General features: G+C 33.2%; 1 protein-coding gene across 1 annotated transcript in view; it reads left to right on the plus strand.

Moving 5' to 3' along the window:
* Positions 1–19,626, plus strand: part of LOC143203794 (discoidin domain-containing receptor 2) — a 555,483-nt gene that overhangs the window by 489,008 nt on the left and 46,849 nt on the right. Inside the window, exon 9 of the mRNA XM_076416074.1 lies at positions 14,231–14,335. Coding sequence (XP_076272189.1) covers positions 14,231–14,335 — 105 coding nt within the window. The remainder of the gene's footprint in view (positions 1–14,230; positions 14,336–19,626) is intronic.

Below are 19,626 nucleotides of genomic sequence, written 5' to 3' on the forward strand. Positions count from 1 at the left end.
TACTTTTTACGTGAGAAAATGGCTTATTTACGAAGCTATTTTAAGCAATACGGCATTAATCCTTATCGAATTAAGTACCTTAAATACAGTGTGCAATTAATATAGATCAATATGGTTCCTTACAGCATGTAAATTAAACAAATATTTTCGGAGATATTACAAATTTAAAATTTGCGTTTAAAAATGTGTAATGTAATAAAAATTGTATGAATTTAGATATTCCAAAGATAGCAGGAAATCTTCATAGTAAGTATACGGAAAGAGGAATTGTTTTACTCCAAATTTAATGCGTGCAGGCCAAGGGCAGTAATGAATGAACCAAAAATACTGGATCGATTTTAATCATGTTTTCATTGAGTGACATAGGCATATATATTTTATGCCCGTGCAAAGTCGGAGCGAGCCGCTATGTTTTTATATACAACGTTCATATTTTTTCTGTAGTGTATTTAATTTAGTATCAGCATTGCACCCGTGCGAAGCCGGGGCGGGTCGCTAGTTTCCTATAAAATTGTAGGGAATTATATCATTTAATATCATCAATAATTACCTCTCTAACGGAATTTACCGGCAAAAGAGGGCCTCTGTTATCTCGTTCCTTTTCGAAATAATCTATTAAAGCCGCAATCAATTTGTGACCCTGAATATCTGTGTTCTCGGCATTTTCAAACAATGTAATATGATATATTACGGAGCGACTTAAAATTTATCAAAATAAAGGGCTAAAATAATGTTTGCCGGTTTATAACCTGTAATAATTATAACTAGTATTTTGAATAATTTCGCATACATCTGACAACCGGACGGCGACCAGCTTTCAGATGTATGCAAAATTCTTGAAAGCAATAGTGATAAGAGAGTTAACTTTAACCTATAAATTATTGTGGCTATATAATTAACTGTATTTTTTAGATATAGTATAATGTTAAAATAAGTTATATTTGGCATCTTTGTTCAATTAGTTTATTTAGATTAGAATTTTTTTGTATGTCAAAGCCAAACTGAATTAAAACTCAGAGTTGATGCAGCAACATTGTAATGTTTCGACGTCACAAATATCCACGACGCATTACTAAAAAAACTTTGAATAAACTATATATACTAGAATATAAAATACGTGTAATAGATAGGTTAAATAAGTTTGATTTTAAAACGTTTTTCATGATTTTTTTAGTGAGTTCTTTATTTATTTTTTGAACACGACTCAATTTTCTTGTTTAATGTACACTGTCCAAAAGGATAACTTTGCGTCTGTTACTCGCTATTTCTGTCCTTTTTGCAATAATACATCATTAAGTTTGTTCAATTGACATCAATAGATAACAGTAACAGGTTATATCATTATAATAAAATACAGCTGGCTGATAGATCGATATGCAAGAAAAATTTTATAGCCATGACTATTTCGATGAATTCTTTGATGTCACCCACATGAACTAACCCATGCTTGTTCGTTGCACTTGGGATTTTTATAGCATATCTACTTTTGATTGCCTGCCTAGCTGACAGTTCTTTGAGAGTTTGAAGTCGCTTTTCACCGGTAGATATCGCTTATCCAATCACATGGAAGCACCTAATATTTCTCGCATCAACAATCAATATCCATCGACATTTCTTCAAATTTAAACAAAAAAACAACGCTCTCTGTGCAACGCTTTTTGTGGTGCCGCTAATATTGGCAATGTCATAGGACGAGTAATATATGATTGTACATATTTAGAAGGAAGTGATAAATGTAGACAAAAGATGGTGCAATATGATTTGTACACACTGGGCACTCGTTCTTATAGTTTCGTTTAGCCATAAAAATATGTAAAGCAAATATATTCATTCAAACATCAACCATAAACTCACATTATCCATCCAGTGAAACCCAGTGCACCACTTTCGACGCATACATTATTAACGCGACGATCTGCGACCCTGCGGAAGAAGATAATAGAGAAGAACAGAGCCGCAGAGCCCGGCCAGATGGAAAAAAATGATTTACCGCCGTTCGAAGGGCCGTTATTCGACAAGAAACACATTCCGGGCAACGCGGCCGGTTATGAGCGGCGCGGAAGGGCACGCATCGTGAATGGAAAACGGTCACTAGGACGGCCGGAGAGCTCCGTCGGGCCATAAAAATAAATTCCCGAGTCGCAGGTGTTTTATTTTTATGGCGGGAGATCCGCGATTTATTCGGACGGGCCGTTATTGATGCCGCGATCTCCTGATTTATTCGCGACGATCGTTTTCGCGTTCGAGATAAATCCGCGGGACGGTATGTGCCGCCCCTAGCGTCGCCGTAGCGATCGCTATCGAGAAGGATGGGACAGGTTCTAGCTATCTCTACGACTATTTCTATTTTCACCAACTATTTCCATCCGTATCCTGTTAACCGAAAATGATATAGTTTCCTATTTTATATAAAGCGACTAGTTTTAAAATGAAAGAATATCCGAAAATAATAAAAATACGATTTGTCGAAGTCGGTCATTCTTTTTGCGATGGGGGTAAATATACTACGTTCAATAAAACAGTGAACTTGCGTCGTCTAAATTTATGATGCCAGAACGTCGCAATGTCGCCACATAAGATATTTAATTCATTTAGGGTTCGACATACAATAATATTCTAATCTAAATAAAATAACTAAACGAAAATACTAATACCACATATAATTTATTTTAAAATTATAATACATCTAATGCATATATTCGAGAGACTTGAAAATATAATTAATTATACAGTTATAACAGTTTATAGGTTAAGGTTGTGTTTTAACAAGTTAATTGAAAAGTCCCCGGTCCGACACATAGATGGCGCTACTATAATTAAATCCATATATTTTTTAGTTTGTTCTAACACTCAAAAGATGCGTGTATAAATTTGACAGCTGTCGTATCATTAGTTTGCGAATTATATCATTTTGAGTGAAGCAACTTTTGTTATTGTGGAAAGAATGGATAAAAAGGAATTTCGCGTGTTGATAAAATATTGCATTTGAAGGGAAAAAATACAGTTGAAACAAACACTGGCTTGATGCCGAGTTTCCGGACACCGCCCCAGGAAAATCAACAATCAAGGATTGGTATGCTAAGTTTATACATGATGAAGCGAGCACCGAAGACGGTGAACGCAGTGGACGCCCAAAAGAGGTTGTTACCGACAAAAACATTTAAAAAAATCCACATAATAATTTTGAATGAATAAAGATATCAACTGAATGTATACATGATATCATTCACGATTATTTGGGTATGAGAAAGTTCTGTGCAAAGTGGGTACGAGTTGATGATTCGGAGCAGTGTTTGAAGATGATCAAGACTAATAAACCCGAGTATTTGCGTCGATATGTGACAATGGATGAAATTCACTCCGAAGTCCAATCGACAGTCATCCGAGAAGACTGCACATTTTGAATGCACTTCAAAGCGTGGGAAAACGCAACAGTCGCCTCGCAAGGTTATGGCGTCTGTATTTTGGAATGCGCATGGAATAATTTTCATTGACTACCTTGAAAAAGGAAGGTCCATCAACAGCGACTATTACATAGCGTTATTGGACCGTTTGAAGGACGAAATCGGCGAAAATAGCCGTATTTGAAGAAAAAGCTTCCTCATCTACCGTATTCTATATTTCTGGCCCCCAGCGTCTATTTCCTGTTCTCAGATATCAAAAGAATGCTCGCTGGGAAGAAATTTTCGTCGAATCAAGAGGTGATCGCCGAAACTGAGGCCTATTTTGAAGCAAAGAACAAATAGTACTACAAAAATGGTATCGAAAATCTGGAGGGTCGCTATAATCAGTGTAATAAAATGTGTTTTACTATGGTAGGCCGGGGACTTTTCAATTTACCTGTTATACTACATTCAATAAAACAGTGAACTTACGTCGTCTAAATGTATGATGCCAAAACGTTGCAATGTCGCTTACTTAAAACTACAATTAATTAAACAGTTATAATAGTTTCTAGGTTAGAGTTGTGTTATATTATATTTACATTTAAGTCTCTTCCACGCCAACTATGAAGTAAACTTCTAGGTGCTTTTTTTATGTAGTGATATCCCCTGAAAGCACAATCTACCTAATTAACAATTGTATATTCAATAGTAAGCAGATTTACATTTTACGCGTACTTCTTGTTTTACTCGGTACAGTGTTTCGTTGTAAAGTCATTTTGTTATCACTATATTTTCAAACCAACAACATAGAATGGACATTAGAGATAATAGCGGTAAGTGATAGCAATTATAAACTGTGCCAGGATGAAGTACGACATGTGCACATGGTACGAAGGGAAGGTAATGCACTACGTACCAGCTTATTTGTACTACATTTGTACCATATATATTCAGAAGGATCTATAATTTTTTTAAATGGTAAATGTCTTTAACTGTGTCTTAGGAAAAAAAATATATGGAGAAAATAGAAACAAATAAAACTTACCTACTAGATATCTAACAACATCAACTCTCTTCAATCAATACCTTTTGTTCAACCAATTGTTACATAATTTTTTACATTTTTTTAATCACTCGTGATCCCCAAAATTTGCCCAATAGGCATTAAGTATTTATTATGTATATATATATATATATATATATATATATATATATATATATATATATATATATATATATATACATGATATGCATACAATAACTTCATTAAGTGATCTGTATAAAATGCTATCTTAATTAATTAGTCTTATTCTAAAGTGTATATAGGTCCAATAATCAGATCAGATGGTGCTAAAAGTTTTAGTCCACTCAATTCACTATCACGTCACATATTTAGCTGATTAGCGAGTACATTGGGATGCACTGACACTCTTTCGAAATATTTCACACAAACACGTTAAGTTACATTCGTTATAGGTTCTAGAAGAATATCGCGTTGTATCACTTCATTTGAAACATAGTACGGAGCATCAACAATGACACGCAATACTTTATTTTTGAACCGTTGATTGACGGATATATTAGACTTACTAGCGGTACCCATATGACCTGTCATTGGATTCCATATGACCAAATAGGCTTGAGAATAGACTCATACAGCAATACCTTATTATCTAATGATAACTTGGATTTGCGCCCGATAAGCCAATACATTTGATATAATTCAAGTCCAAGTTGTTTTCGCTTAACGAGTATGTGCTTCTTCCAGCTTAGACGTCGATCTAAATGCATACAATTATATTTAACATCCTCTCCTTGGGGAAGTGACCAATGATTGATATTCACTGGCGGTGGGTGGATTTTGTTTCATTGGCTTTAATGCGCCATGTCTTCAACCACATTTGCATTTGCTCCAGGTAGGTTTGTTGGTTCATTGATGCTGTGACTGCATCTTCGTGAGATGCTGAGATGCCTGTGTCGTCTGTGTATGTTGCCACAGTAGTTATTTTTGTGGTGGGTAGATCGGCGGTATATAGAAGATATAGTACTGGACCCAGTACACTATATTGCGGATCTCCTGAATATATTGGATGTACTCTTTCACAATAAAGTCTGGAATTTCGATAATAAAAAAAAATAATTCACAATCCTTCCAGGCGAAAAAAAAATCAGACTAACAGAAACAAATAGACCTGCGACACAGTCACATCCGTCAAACCGACCCCATAAATCCCGCCGTTAAAACTTCCGAATCGTCGAGGGCAGAAAAAAAAGAACGCGAAAAGATAAAGTCCCCGTGGGGTGACAAAAACAGACGCGGAGACCCCACAGGATAGAACGGCACAGGGCTCGTCACTTTGTACGTGTCCTATCGCCGATCGGGATCTGCCGCCTCGACATATTCCCGCACGCTCGACAGCGTTTTACATGCCGCCACATCCTCAAACATGGCGAAACGAATTAAATCTAATATTTCGCAACGTGTGTGTGTGTATGTGTGTTGATTTTGGCGCCCGGTCCTCATTCCCCACCTGTCTTCGGTCGACGCTGCTGACGAGGAAGGAAGAGGGACATTGTACGGTGGCGGGAACATGCGCCAGTCTCTGTCGCTTGAATACTAATGGATACTAGAACGGTTCGTGCTTAATGGCGGGGTTTGTTACTGATATGTAACCCGGTATTAGTATTAGCCAGGGGGCGGTGAATGTAAATTTTCGGAAAATTTCATTTTTCTAAATATACCCAAAGCAAACGTGACCCTTTTAATTAATTTAATTGTTAGAGTATGTATTTTGTGTTATTGCGAATCTTGCTGAAATATAATTACACACAATGGAATATAACCGGGGATATTTCAAGATAACTAAATATAATTTAGCTTCAGTTACCACGGTTGGGTGTACTTAAATATAGCAAGTTAAACGAGTATTATTACTCCAGAATTGAATTCATTATTACGTAGAAAACGTAGTTAATTCATAATATATCAGAGATTTGTCGTCACGCTGGCGATTTTATTTTCTCAGACGTTATACAGGGGATAGACACCATGTAATATAGTGCAATTTGTTACATGTTGGCAACACTGCCTCCGTGTAACGCATCACATTACACTCGCATGTACTGCTCAGTTTACATGTAAAGTCTTGTAGGTTATATTTCGGTGTATTAAACACTTTGCTCTGCAACTGTTAAAACAAGCAATCGGTGAAATTCGTGATCTTTCAGACTTCGAAAGATGGCAAATCATCAATGTTCGGTTAACAGGAGCGCCTGTGACGAAAATTGTTCACTTATTTAACAGCATAAATAAAACAAGGTAAAGAAACATCAGCAGCAAAGAAGAATAGTGAGCGAAACCCAAAATGAACTGACAGAAAACGACAAACATTAAAAAGAATAGGATACAGCAAAAACCATCGTGGTCCAGAGATTCTGTTACTTTCGGCACTATTCGTATATCGGTCGGCGCAATATACTCGCGGCAAGCCGAAATACTAAAAGTCGATGTTGCCAAATTTACCGTTAGATTATTTGCTTTATGCATGTAGTTTATTTTAGGAAAAATCATTTATTTAACAAGACTTTCTGACATTAACTTTTATATTTTTTTTTTCAACCAAAAATAAAATCAGAGTAGATACTTTTTTACTATTTAGTACAATAAATAGTTCTTACCTTTAGATTTGGCAACACTGCAGAATACTGCAAGCTAATCACATAGAAGACAGAAATAGTCTCTCTATAAAAGAAATGGCGATAAACGGTATGGCTCTGATTTAATGTTAGTAAATTTTAATTTGTTTAACTATTAAACCGTTTGATATGGCTTTTTAAAAAATAATTGATTGACGTTCTTTCTTACTTAAAATGAAAGTCTTTTAAGAATTTATAGCATTCTCAATATTCTAGCAAGTATATGTAGCCAATATGAATCTCAGAATAGTATAAAACAAACCAATTTTAACAAAGTAATAGGAACAGTCGTATGATTTGTTGATAAGGAAGAGTAATCTGCTAAAATATAAATGAAGAGAAAATCAGATCTAAAAAGATATAATAGAAAATACTTGAAAAGAATATCTGTAATATACTAAAAAAACACAAAATATTAACATCATTGAGTTTTGGTACTTGAGTCCTTGATTTCATTAAATGAGTAATTGAGTAATTTATAATATATGAGTATACATACATATATATATATATATATATATATATATATATTACCATTTATTTTAAAAAAATAATACAGAGTAATACAATACTGAGTATATTCAAATATTCACATCCTAACCCATGCGACGCGCGCACCTGTTCTGTATATGCAATCTACCGGACCACGATGATTTTTGATATATCCTAAAAAGAATTGTGAAATAGCGGACCCCGGGGCCAGAAGCGTTCCCTATTTTCAATCATTGTTTCTTTATTCCTATTCTTCGTCAAACGGACTGCACTTTTATTTGGCCTACCAATTGTAATATTTAGTAAAATAACTACTTAATTTATTGAGTAATTATCTTTATTTAACCTATCTACTACATGTAATTTATATTCTACTATATACACACAATTTAGCTTAATACCTACTTAAACCTATTTATCGATTTACAATATTATTTTAACTACTACCAAGTGGTCAGTGGGTAGTAGTCGTTGGTAGTAGTAAGTCGGTGAAGAACTCAAACAATACAAAAATAATAACACAATTTTGTTTCTTATAAACAAAATTAAATTGCAAACAAAACAAATTAAATTTAATATAACTTTTACTCGTCGACTAATTTACTTTGAATCGGCAACAAAGCAATCTAATTTGTTGCTCGTACCGACTTCAAACTGATCAGTTGACAGTAGTTAAAATAATATTGTAAATAGATAAATAAGTTTAAGTAGGTATTAAGCTAAATTGTGTGTATATAGTAGAATATAAATTACATGTAGTAGATAGGTTAAATAAAGATAATTACTCAATAAACTAAGTAGTTATTTTACTAAATATAACAATTGGTATATTGGTAGGCCAAATAAAAGTGCAGTCCGTACAACGAAAAATAGGAATAAAGAAACAGTGAATGAAAATAGGGAAGGCTTCGGGCCCCGGGGTGCGCTATTTAGCCTAGGTAATTTGACAACTGTTCTAACCAAACTAGAGGAACAACTGAAGGACGTTGCCCCCGCCGGAAATATAACCCGCGGTCTCCGAGTATGAGCTGAACGTTATAAATACTAGATCATTGAAGCAGTTGCCGGCAACATTCTAAGACTTTCCATATGTGAAATGTATAAAAAAGTCAGTAGTTTTTTCAATCCAAACATAATTTAATACAATTATTTCAGAGAAAACTGTTAGTCTGAAAAGTATTCATAGAAAACTTAGATAAATGCAGCTCATTGAGATGTAGAACATCTCTTCATACATTTGTGGGTAATATGATTTAAATGGTATAAATATATAAACTACGAAGAGCTCTATATAATATATGAGTATATATATATATATATATATATATATACAGATATATATATATATATATATATATATATATATAGATATATATATATATATAGATATATATATATATATATATATAATATAAAACTTATGAACATTACCATTTATTTTTAAAAAATAATACAGAGTAATACAATACTGAGTATATTCAAATATTCACATCCTAACCCATGCGACGCGCGCGCCTGTTCTGTATATGCAATCTACCGGACCACGATGATTTTTGATATATCCTAAAAAGAATTGTGGCTAGATAACATAAAACTGCCGCAACAAAAGTGACAGCAAAGCTCAACTCCAGAATGATATGAGTAATACCGTTTCGACAAAAAGAATATGCCGAGGGCTTACGAAGCCAACGGTAAACTGCGAAAGAAGTGGTACAACGATCATAAAACCTGGACACTTCATGATTGGAAGAATGTGGTATAGTCCGATGAATAATTGTTTACGCTAGTGATTGCCCACAATTTATAAAGTTAATCATATTTTTCTCATAATAGAGTAAAAGGAATAATTTTAAAATGATATAGTTCTAAAAATTGTTTTCATAGTATTTTCAATGTAAGACCAGAAATTTATTTGGTACAAAACATTTATTATAATAATAAATGGCTGTATATTATAACATATTAAATGTATGCAAACTATATCAATAACTAATACTCTCTAAACTTTTTTAAATTACATCTAATTAAATCTAATTCCCATGAAGTTTCACTAATCAACAAAATGTTGATAAGTTTAAATTACTGCACCACTGAACATTATAACATAAGTATTATAAGTAAGATTATTTTCAGAACTATAATATCTGCAGTCCATCAAATATAAGTATAATGAATAAAAGATAAATGAAGAAATACATGTTTGTATGTCAAAATAGAGAATACATAAATAAAACTATTAATCGAAATCGATTAATTGTTTTATTTATAATAGAATAAATCGAAATTAATATTTGATTTTAGCATATAAATTAAAACAATAACGAACACAATTATGTAATTCAGTTTTTACAATTTGAAAATATATATTAAAGGAATAAATTTACAGTCATTAAATTAACTATTGAACCTAAGGTCTATAAAATAAATAATCAAAATAATTGCCATAGAGTTCAAAGAAAAAAATGTGTAAATCTATCTAATCTCTGTCTAAAATCTTTTAAATAGCTTGAAATGTATCAATACTTTGAAATATTTAAAAATTTACTGTTAATAACTCATAATTTCATCAATTTGTCTTATCTATTATCCATATTTCGCACCTAAAATATATATTACGAAAACAATAAATACACCAGGCTAAATAAAAGAATAATTTCTTTACCTAAATAATATAGTAATAATCATAAAAAATGTATATTACTTGAAGATTGTTAAATCATTAAAAATGCAAGCGGTATTTTATTAACCGACTTGATTTACATTGAAAAAAAGGAGGAGATTATCATGGCGGAATCCGGGGAAATCGAGGGAAATCCTCAAATTTCGTACAATATTTTCAAATATTTTTTGTCTAAAATAATTAGATATTTGTGTATAATGTTATTGCTGCCCTGATGTGACGGAAGACCCGGATGTCGTTCAGTTCAAAAGCTGTTCAGTTTGCTTTTTAAGCACTAACTATGTCATATGGGAAATCTTAGAATGTTGCGGGCAACTACTCTTTGGTGTAGTAGTTAAAGCGTTCACCTCATACTCGGAGGACGCGTGTTCGATTCCAGGCGGGGCAAGGTCTTTTGGTTGATATTCTAGTCAATCACCTAGTCTAAGTAGGGGACCACGGAGCCTGAAGCGTTCGTTATTTTCATTCACTGTTTCTTTATTCCTATTTTTCGTCGTACGGGCTGCACTTTTATTTGGCCTACCCATTGTAATATTTAGCAAAATAAATGCGTAATTTATTGAGTAATTAACCTTATTTAGCCTATGTACTACAAGTAATTTATATTCTACTATATGCACACAATTTAGCTTAATACCTACATAAACCTATTTTTCTATTCACAGTATTATTTTAACTACTACCAACTGGTCAGTTTGAAGTCGGTGCCGAACCCAAACAATACAAAAATAATAACATAATTTTGTTTTTTATACACAAAATTAAATTACAAACAAAACAAATTAAAATTATTATAACTTTTAATCCGTATCTGTGGACAATAGACAGCTCCTATGTTTATTTCAATACTTACTATCGTAGCTTGTATTTATTCTTGTTTTATCTCATCTTATTGGAAATGCTGTATATTTTTATATGCTTTATTATTAGAGCTGTTTCGCCTCGAGTACGTTCTTTACAAATTTTTGAGCTTTATCGAGTTGTCTTAATATACGCTACTGCAAAACAAAAAAAAGAAAAATATATCGCTAGATATATAAATAATAAATTCAATTTTTATTATAGCATCGACCATAGTTTGATACTGACTTCTGTTCATAACATACTAAGACCACATTACTTAACAGCAGTTACTTAAAATAAATAAGTACATACGCAAATTGAAATAATAAGTCTTTGATTTTCTATTAGATCTCTTCGTAGATTATATTTATACCATTTAAATCCCATATTACCCATAAATGTATGATGAGATGTTCTACATCCGTCAATGAGCTGCATTTATCTAAGTTTTCTATGAATACTTTTCAGACTAACAGTTTTCTCTGAAATAATTGTATTAAATTATGTTTACATTGAAAACTACTGACTGTTTATATACATTTCATATATTTGATCTCTGATCAAGGTGATCTTGATTCGTCACGGGCTGCGTATGAGTACGGTTTCTTTTCCGTGAATCCAAGATTATATCGTTTTTCATTTTTTGAGATATTTTAGTGACTGTGTATGTATTATCTCGTTGTTGTTCGAAGTAACTGATTAGAGACGCAATCTGCTTCTGACTCTGACTATCATATGAATGGCTGCGGCATTTTCAATCAATGTAATTGTAAGCGGCAATTTGAAATTTATGAAAACAAGTGGAAGAGTAAAACAATGTTTGTCGGTTTATAACCCGTAGTTATTATAACTAATATTTGAGAGAACTTGGACAGATAGCATCGTATTTTTTTGTTAACTTGAATAAATTTAGATTATGATAGCGGAATCCGAGGAAATCGAGGGGAATCCTCAAATTTCAAATGCACGTACAATGTTATCAAATATTTTTTGTCCAAAATAATTAGATATTTGTGTATAATATTATTGCTACCCTGATGTGACGGAAGACCCGGATGTCCTTCAGTTCAAAAGCTGTTCAGTTTGTTATTTAAGCACTAACTATGTCGTATGGGAAATCTTAGAATGTTGCGGGCAACTGCTTCTTTGGTGTAGTAGTTAGAGCGTTCACCTCATACTCGGAGGCTGCGGGTTCGATTCCCGGCGCGGGCAACGTCTTTTGGTTGATATTATAGTCAATCACCTAACCTAAGTAGGGGACCACGGAGCCTGAAGCGTTCGTTATTTTCATTCACTGTTTATTCCTATTTTTCGTCGTACGGGCTGCACTTTTATTTGGCCTACCCATTGTAATATTTAGGAAAATAACTGCGTAATTTATTGAGCAATTAACCTTATTTAGCCAATCTACTACAAGTAATTTATATTCGACTATATGCACACAATTTAGCTTAATACCTACATAAACCTATTTTTCTATTCACAATATTATTTTAACTACTACCAACTGGTCAGTTTGAAGTCAGTGCGGAACAATTTTCTCTGAAATAATTGTATTAAATTATGTTTCGATTGAAAAAACTACTGACTGTTTTTATACATTTCATATATTTGATCTTTGATCAAGGTGATCTTGATTCGTCGTGGGCTTCGTTTGAGTACGGTTTCTTTTCCGTGAATCCAGGATTATATCGTTTTTAATTTTTTGAGATATTTTAGAGACTGTGTATGTATTATCTCGTTGTTGTTCGAAGTAACTGATTAGAGACGCAATTTGCTTCTATCAAATGAATGGCTGAGGCATGTTCAATCAATGTAATCAGCAATTTAAAATTTATGAAAACAAGTGGAAGGGTAAAATAGTGTTAATCGGTTTATAACCCGTAGTTATTATAACTAATATTTGGGAGAACTTGAACAGATAGCATCGTATCATTTTTTTAACTTGAATAAATTTAGGTTATGGTGGCGGAATCCGAATAAATCGAGGCAAATCCTCAAATTTCAAATGCACGTACAATGTTTTCAAATATTTTTTGTCTAAAATTATTAGATATTTAGGTATAATGTTATTGCTGCCCTGATGTGACGGAAGACCCGGATGTCGTTCAGTGCAAAAGCTGTTCAGTTTGCTTTTTCAGCACTAACCATGTCATATGGACAGTCTTAGAATGTTGCGGGCAACTGCTTCAATGGTGTACTATTTAGAACGTTATTTATATTCCCGGCGGGCAGTCTTTTGGTTGTTCTTCTAGTTTGGTTAAAACATTTGTCAATTTATCTAGGCTAAATAGCGGACCCCGGGGCCAGAAGCGTTCCCTATTTTCAATCATTGTTTCTTTATTCCTATTTTTCATCATACGGATTGCACTTTTATTTGGCCTACCAATTGTAATATTTAGTAAAATAACTACTTAATTTATTGAGTCATTATCTTTATTTAACCTACCTACTACATGTAATTTATATTCTATTATATACACACAATTTAGCTTAATACCTACTTGAACCTATTTATCTATTTACAATATTATTTTAACTACTGCCAACTGGTCAGTTGGTAGTAGTCGTTGGTAGTAGTAAGTCGGTGCCGATCCCAAACAATACAAAAATAATAACATAATTTTGTTTCTTAAAAACAAAATTAAATTGCAAACAAAACAAATCAAATTTAATATAACTTTTAATCGTCGGCTAATTTACTTTGAATCGGCAACCAAGCAATCTAATTTGTTGCTCCTACCGACTTCAAACTGATCAGTTGGCAGTAGCTAAAATAATACTCTAAATAGATAAATAGGTTTAGGTAGGTATTAAGCTAAATTGTGTGTATATAGTAGAATATAAAATACGTGTAGTAGATAGGTTAAATAAAGTTTTTGTTTATTTTTATTTAGCTATTACAAAGATTATTATGAACATATTTTATTTTAAAACGTTTTTTGTGTTAAAAATCTAAATTTGATTATTATTTACTTTCTAGTGAGTTCCTTATTTAGTTTTCGAAGTCAGTTCAATTTTTTTGTTAAAAATATTTTATGTTAAAAATAATAATTTCATTTATATGAAAGAAACTTCCTCGATGTTTTATGTTAGTAAAAAGTTATAGCTTTAAAAATATTATTTATTTCAGAACCGGTGCCGCTGAATATTACAGAAGAGGATTCAATGGATCCACAAGAGAACGAACTAATCATCACCCCTGATGGAGAAAGAACACTTCAAGCTTTCGAAACAAGTAAGTTGTAATATATACCAGTCCCAAAAAAATTTTTTTTCGTTATCTGCAACGATATGGAAAAGCATAAATGCCATTTTTATAATTTATGGCATCACAAATCATCTGGATATCAGTAAAACATCCACCACTGTCAGAGCAGTAAAGTCGTTATTGATAAAAATCAATATTTCTATTTTAAAATGGTCCAAAAGCATTTGTGACAATTTATACTTTTTTTTTAATTAATTACCTCTTATATTAGATATTCTTAGTACAATCTTAATTTACAAATTACTTTATTACTACTGCTCTGTTGTACTTGCATTAATACACCAGCGAACATGGGATTAATACATCAGTATGCAACTAAACTGCCTAAGCTAAAGTTTTTTTTCACTCTTCGTGATTCCATAATCAACTTTCTTTATAGCAATTTCTTATGTCTATATTATATATACATGGCATGTAGAAAATCACATCATTAAGCGATCTCCTGTATAAAATATTATCTTAATTAATTAGTCTTATTCTAAAGCTTTTTCTAAAGTCTACATATGTCCAGTAATCAGATCAAGTGGTGTTAAACGTTTTAGTCTACGCACTTCACTATCACGTCGCATATTTAGCTTATTAGCGAGTACATTGAGATGCACTGATACTCTTTCGAAGTACTTCACACAAACACGTTGAATTACACTCGTTATAGGTTCAAGAGGAATATCGCATTGTATCACTTTATTTGAAATATAGTACGGGGCATCAACAATGGCACGCAACACTTTATTTTAGAACCGTTGAATGATGGATATGTTAGATTTTCTAGCGGTACCCGATAGTTGGATTCCATATGACCAAATAGGCTTGAGTATAAACTCATACAGCAATAACTTATTATCTAATGATAACTTGGATTTGCTCCCGATGAGACAATACATTTGATATAATTTAAGTCCAAGTTGTTTTCGTTTAAAGAGTATGTGCTTCTTCTAGGTTAGGCGTCGATCTAAGTGCATACCAAGATATCTAACATGCTCTGCTTGGGGGAGTTGACGATGATTGATATTCACTGGTGGACATGTTCGTCTACGCAGAGTAAACGTTATATGGGTGGTTTCATTGGCTTTAATGCGCCATGTCTTCAACCATAATTGTATTTGCTCCAGATGAGTTTGTAGGTTTATTGATGCTGTGACTCGATGTTCATGGGAAGCTAAAGTTAAGAACACACTGATATACTAAACAAGATCGTGTTGTCATGGTCGCTTGAATCTTCTGATTTCCTGCGCGTTGTCCAGTAAGTGTATTGCTTCCACGTTGTTGTGAGTGAGCAACTTTATTTCATGTTTCAAGGCTAAATCTAGGATAACTTCGTGTATCCATTTGATTCCGAGGTCACCGTGCAGCCGTTTCTTGGTTACGTAACGATAGGCATTGGTAATTAATCGTAGAACTTTGTTTTAGGTGCGTTGGATTACTATTTTATATTTAATATGTTAGTGCAACCTTATATTTGCACTCCATAGGTCCAAATTTACTTATGAGTTACTAGTAAACCAACCTCTATGATTTTAGGTCAAGTTGAGGGTATCTTCCGACTAACTGCTACAGTTGCTTAACTTTGAGCCTAATCTGCACTGATTTTTGTCTACCATGACGTTTCCGCTTTAACTTATCAGCTAGATATATTCTAAGGTATTTAGCTAATTCTGCTTGAAGAATCGGGCATCTTTCAAGTGATATAATTAGGTTCTTGTCATTTCGTAGCAGCGCAAAATTAATATGGGCAGATTTGGAGCTATTCAGCTGTATTTTCTAGTCTTTAGTCCATTTGAAGATCTTGTTACTTGTACTTTTTCTACAGCCTTATACACAGATACATCTATTGCCATTATAACTGTGCCCTCGGCAAATGTTTCAAGTATTGTTTCTTTTTTTTTTGTTCGGATATCAGCAGTGTAGCACAGATGTAGGTGTAGTCCCAAGACACTACCCTGCGGAACTCCAGCCGGAATAAGTGTTGAGAATGACCCTTCATGCGAGACGCTAAAATGTGTTTCGAATAGATATGATTCTAGTAGTCGACAATAATGCGGTAGCAACTTGCTCATTTTGTAGATTCATCCCAAATTCTATACCAGGTCAAAAGCTTGTGAGACGTTCAGATATATTGCACGGCGGTATTTCTTTTCTTCAAATGCCAAATGCCAACAACAGCTGTTACTTTGTTTACTTAATCGATTGTCGAGTAGTGATTTCGAAATCCAAACTGGAGATCTGGTATTTCTATAAATGGTTTAATACGTTTTAACAGCAGTTTCTCAAATAATTTTTATATCGCAGGTATCAGAGAAATAGGTCTGTAAGATCCAACTTGTTCTGTTGTTTGTCAGGTTTTTAAGAAAAATTATTGGAGCAACCTTAAGAATTCTGCAACATGCTTCAGTCTCAAACAGGCATTGAATATATATGTCAACATTATTATTGCCTTTCGTAACATTTCTTTTAATAACCCATGTGAAATGTCATCAATTTCAGAAGCCTTCTTAGGATTGAGGTTGTTGTCAATTTCTGTGGCATCTTCCATTGGAGAAATCAGATTTACAGCTACATGGGGCTGATAAACAGGATTTATATCTATTGTAGATTCTATATCGGGAATATTATGTTGGAATGCGTTAGCTAAATGTTCTGCGAAAAATTCAGCATTCTTGTCGTTGCGTCGAACCCGTTGCGTCTTTTAAATCTCCGAGTTGCTTTCCATAGCGGGTAACCTTTGACTGCTTCCGGGCTTAGTTCACTTGTACATTTTTCGAAACAACTCTGTTTATATAGTTTAATCTTTTGATTTTTCTGATTACCAATTCTAATAAATATTGTTTTGTCTACAGTATTTCTAGTCCTCTGCCATACTCTTCTAGTTTTTCATCTTTCATTTTTCAATTTCCTAATTTCAAGGGGCTATTTTACCTCATATTCTGATTTCTCTCTTGATGACAGGGTTAGACTTCTTTTGCAGCAGACCGAATTTTTGTTCAATTATATTTCGGATTTGCAGCTCAAGATCGTCCATAGTTTTCGATCTTACGTTTAAACTGATTTGTTCCTGCATTATAAGTCTGAACGTGTCCCGGTGAGTAAATTTGTTAGTAAGATTAGACTTCTTTATTTGTTTTAGAATTGTCAGATGATATTTCGAACAAGCTCCCGATTTGTATTTGATTTATTTTGATGAGATGCCTTTCGAAGTGTAGAAGTCCAGTAGGTCTGTTGGTTTATTATTGTCGCTGAGCCAGTAAATGGGTTCGCGCCCAGAGAGATAGTTATAATTAGTAATATTTCTTACTGTGAGTAATTCGTTCTCTTTTCCAGGTGTTCTAATAATAAACCTTGGCCTTAATTTAAAAAATAAATATATATTGTCGTTGAGTTATTTTGTATCTTGGTGGGCGGTACATAGCTCCTATGTTTATTTCAATGCTAACTATCGTAGCTTGTACTTCTTCTTGTTTTATCTCATCTTATTGGAAATGCTGTATATTTTATTTTATTATTAGAGCTGTTCCACCTCGAGCACGTTCTTTTCAAAGTTTTGAGCTTTATATACGTTGACTTTACTTATATAGTCTTTACTTATATATAGAGCTTATATAGTTGTCTTAATATACACTACTGCAAAACAAAAAAAGAAAAATATGAGTATTCAGTCAATTAATATATCGCTAGATTTCTAAATTATAAATTAAATTTTTGTTATAGCATCGACTATAGTTCGATAGTGACTTTTGTTCATAACATACTAAGACCACATTACTTAAGAGCAGTTATTTAAAATCCATGACTGATCCAATATCCCATTTTGAAATATCCATGTCTCATCTAAATACTCAAATTGAAATAATAAGTCTTTGATTTTCTATTTTAAACTCTTCGTAGATTATATATTTTACAATTCAAATCCCATATTACCCATTAATGTATGAAGAGATCTTCTGCAACCCTCAAAGAGTTGCGTATATCTAAGTTTTCTATGAATACTTTTCAGACTAACAGTTTTCTCTGAAATAATTGTATTAAATTATGTTTGGATTGAAAAAACTACTGACTGTTTTTATACATTTCATATATTTAATCTTTGATCAAGGTGATCTTGATTCGTCACGGGCTTCGTATGAGTACGGTTTCTTTTCCGTGAATCCAAGATTCAATCGCTTTTCATTTTTTGAGATATTTTAGTGACTGTGTCCCTCACTATCTCGTTCCTGTTCGAAGTATTGGTTAGAAATTAGAGACACAATCTACTTCTGACTCTGACTATCAAATGAATGGCTGTAACATGTTCAATCAATGTAATTGTAAGCAGCAATTTGAAATTTATCATAACAAGTGGAAGGATAAAACAATGTAACCCGTAGTTTTTATGACTAATATTTGGGAGAACTTGAACAGATAGCATCGTATCCCTTTTTAACTTGAATAAAATTAGAAGGAAAATATTGTCTGATCTTGAAACAAATTTACAAACTGCAATAGACATCTTGATAACGTGATTTCACTGTTATTCTGAATAGACTATATTTAGAAAATCAATAAATAACGGCCATATCATGTAACCATCACTGTTTTATTTGGTCCTACCTCTACATTCACCGAGCCATGAAGCCTCCAAATAAGGAACTGTATAAAATGAAATCAAAAACAGTTTAGGGAAACGAATACATTAATTTTCATAATAATAAATCAGTTACTTTTAATACTCAATTTACAAACAGAACGCCGTGTTTTACTGAAAAACAAAACTGTAGCGAGAGTAGTGCTTCAATATTATCGTTAGCGACGACCCAACTTTTTAGCGGTGCCAGCAACGTCAATGTTGATTTTTTGACGGGGAACGCCCCCGAAAAAAGTTCGCTACGGGACCCGAAAGTCCCCAAATTCCCTAAAGCCGCACATCTGCCCCGGCGGACGCATTGTTTTCACTGAACACAAAAATTAAAAGTGTCGAACTTTTTCCATTTTAAAAGCCCCACGATTTGTCAGTTGCAAATAGAAACACGACTCCGATGGAAAAAAAACATGCCGTCGTCGATGGAGAAACAAACAGGGACGCACAAAAGCTTTTCAGAGAAATTCTGAACAATCGCTGCATTAGAACTAAATAAACTGGAACTGGAACCGCATTTCATCTGCAGCACTCAACACGAAGTAAACATAAATGGATTAACTAAATTAAACAATCCAATAAATCTGAATTAATTATGCAGTTATCATCATCATACATACTCTTGAACAAGTTCTTTAGCAAATTTCAG

Source organism: Rhynchophorus ferrugineus, unplaced genomic scaffold, assembly GCF_030347505.1.
Source record: "Rhynchophorus ferrugineus isolate W39M unplaced genomic scaffold, kcgeb_rfMv2 rfM10, whole genome shotgun sequence".
NCBI classification, from domain to species: domain Eukaryota; kingdom Metazoa; phylum Arthropoda; class Insecta; order Coleoptera; family Curculionidae; genus Rhynchophorus; species Rhynchophorus ferrugineus.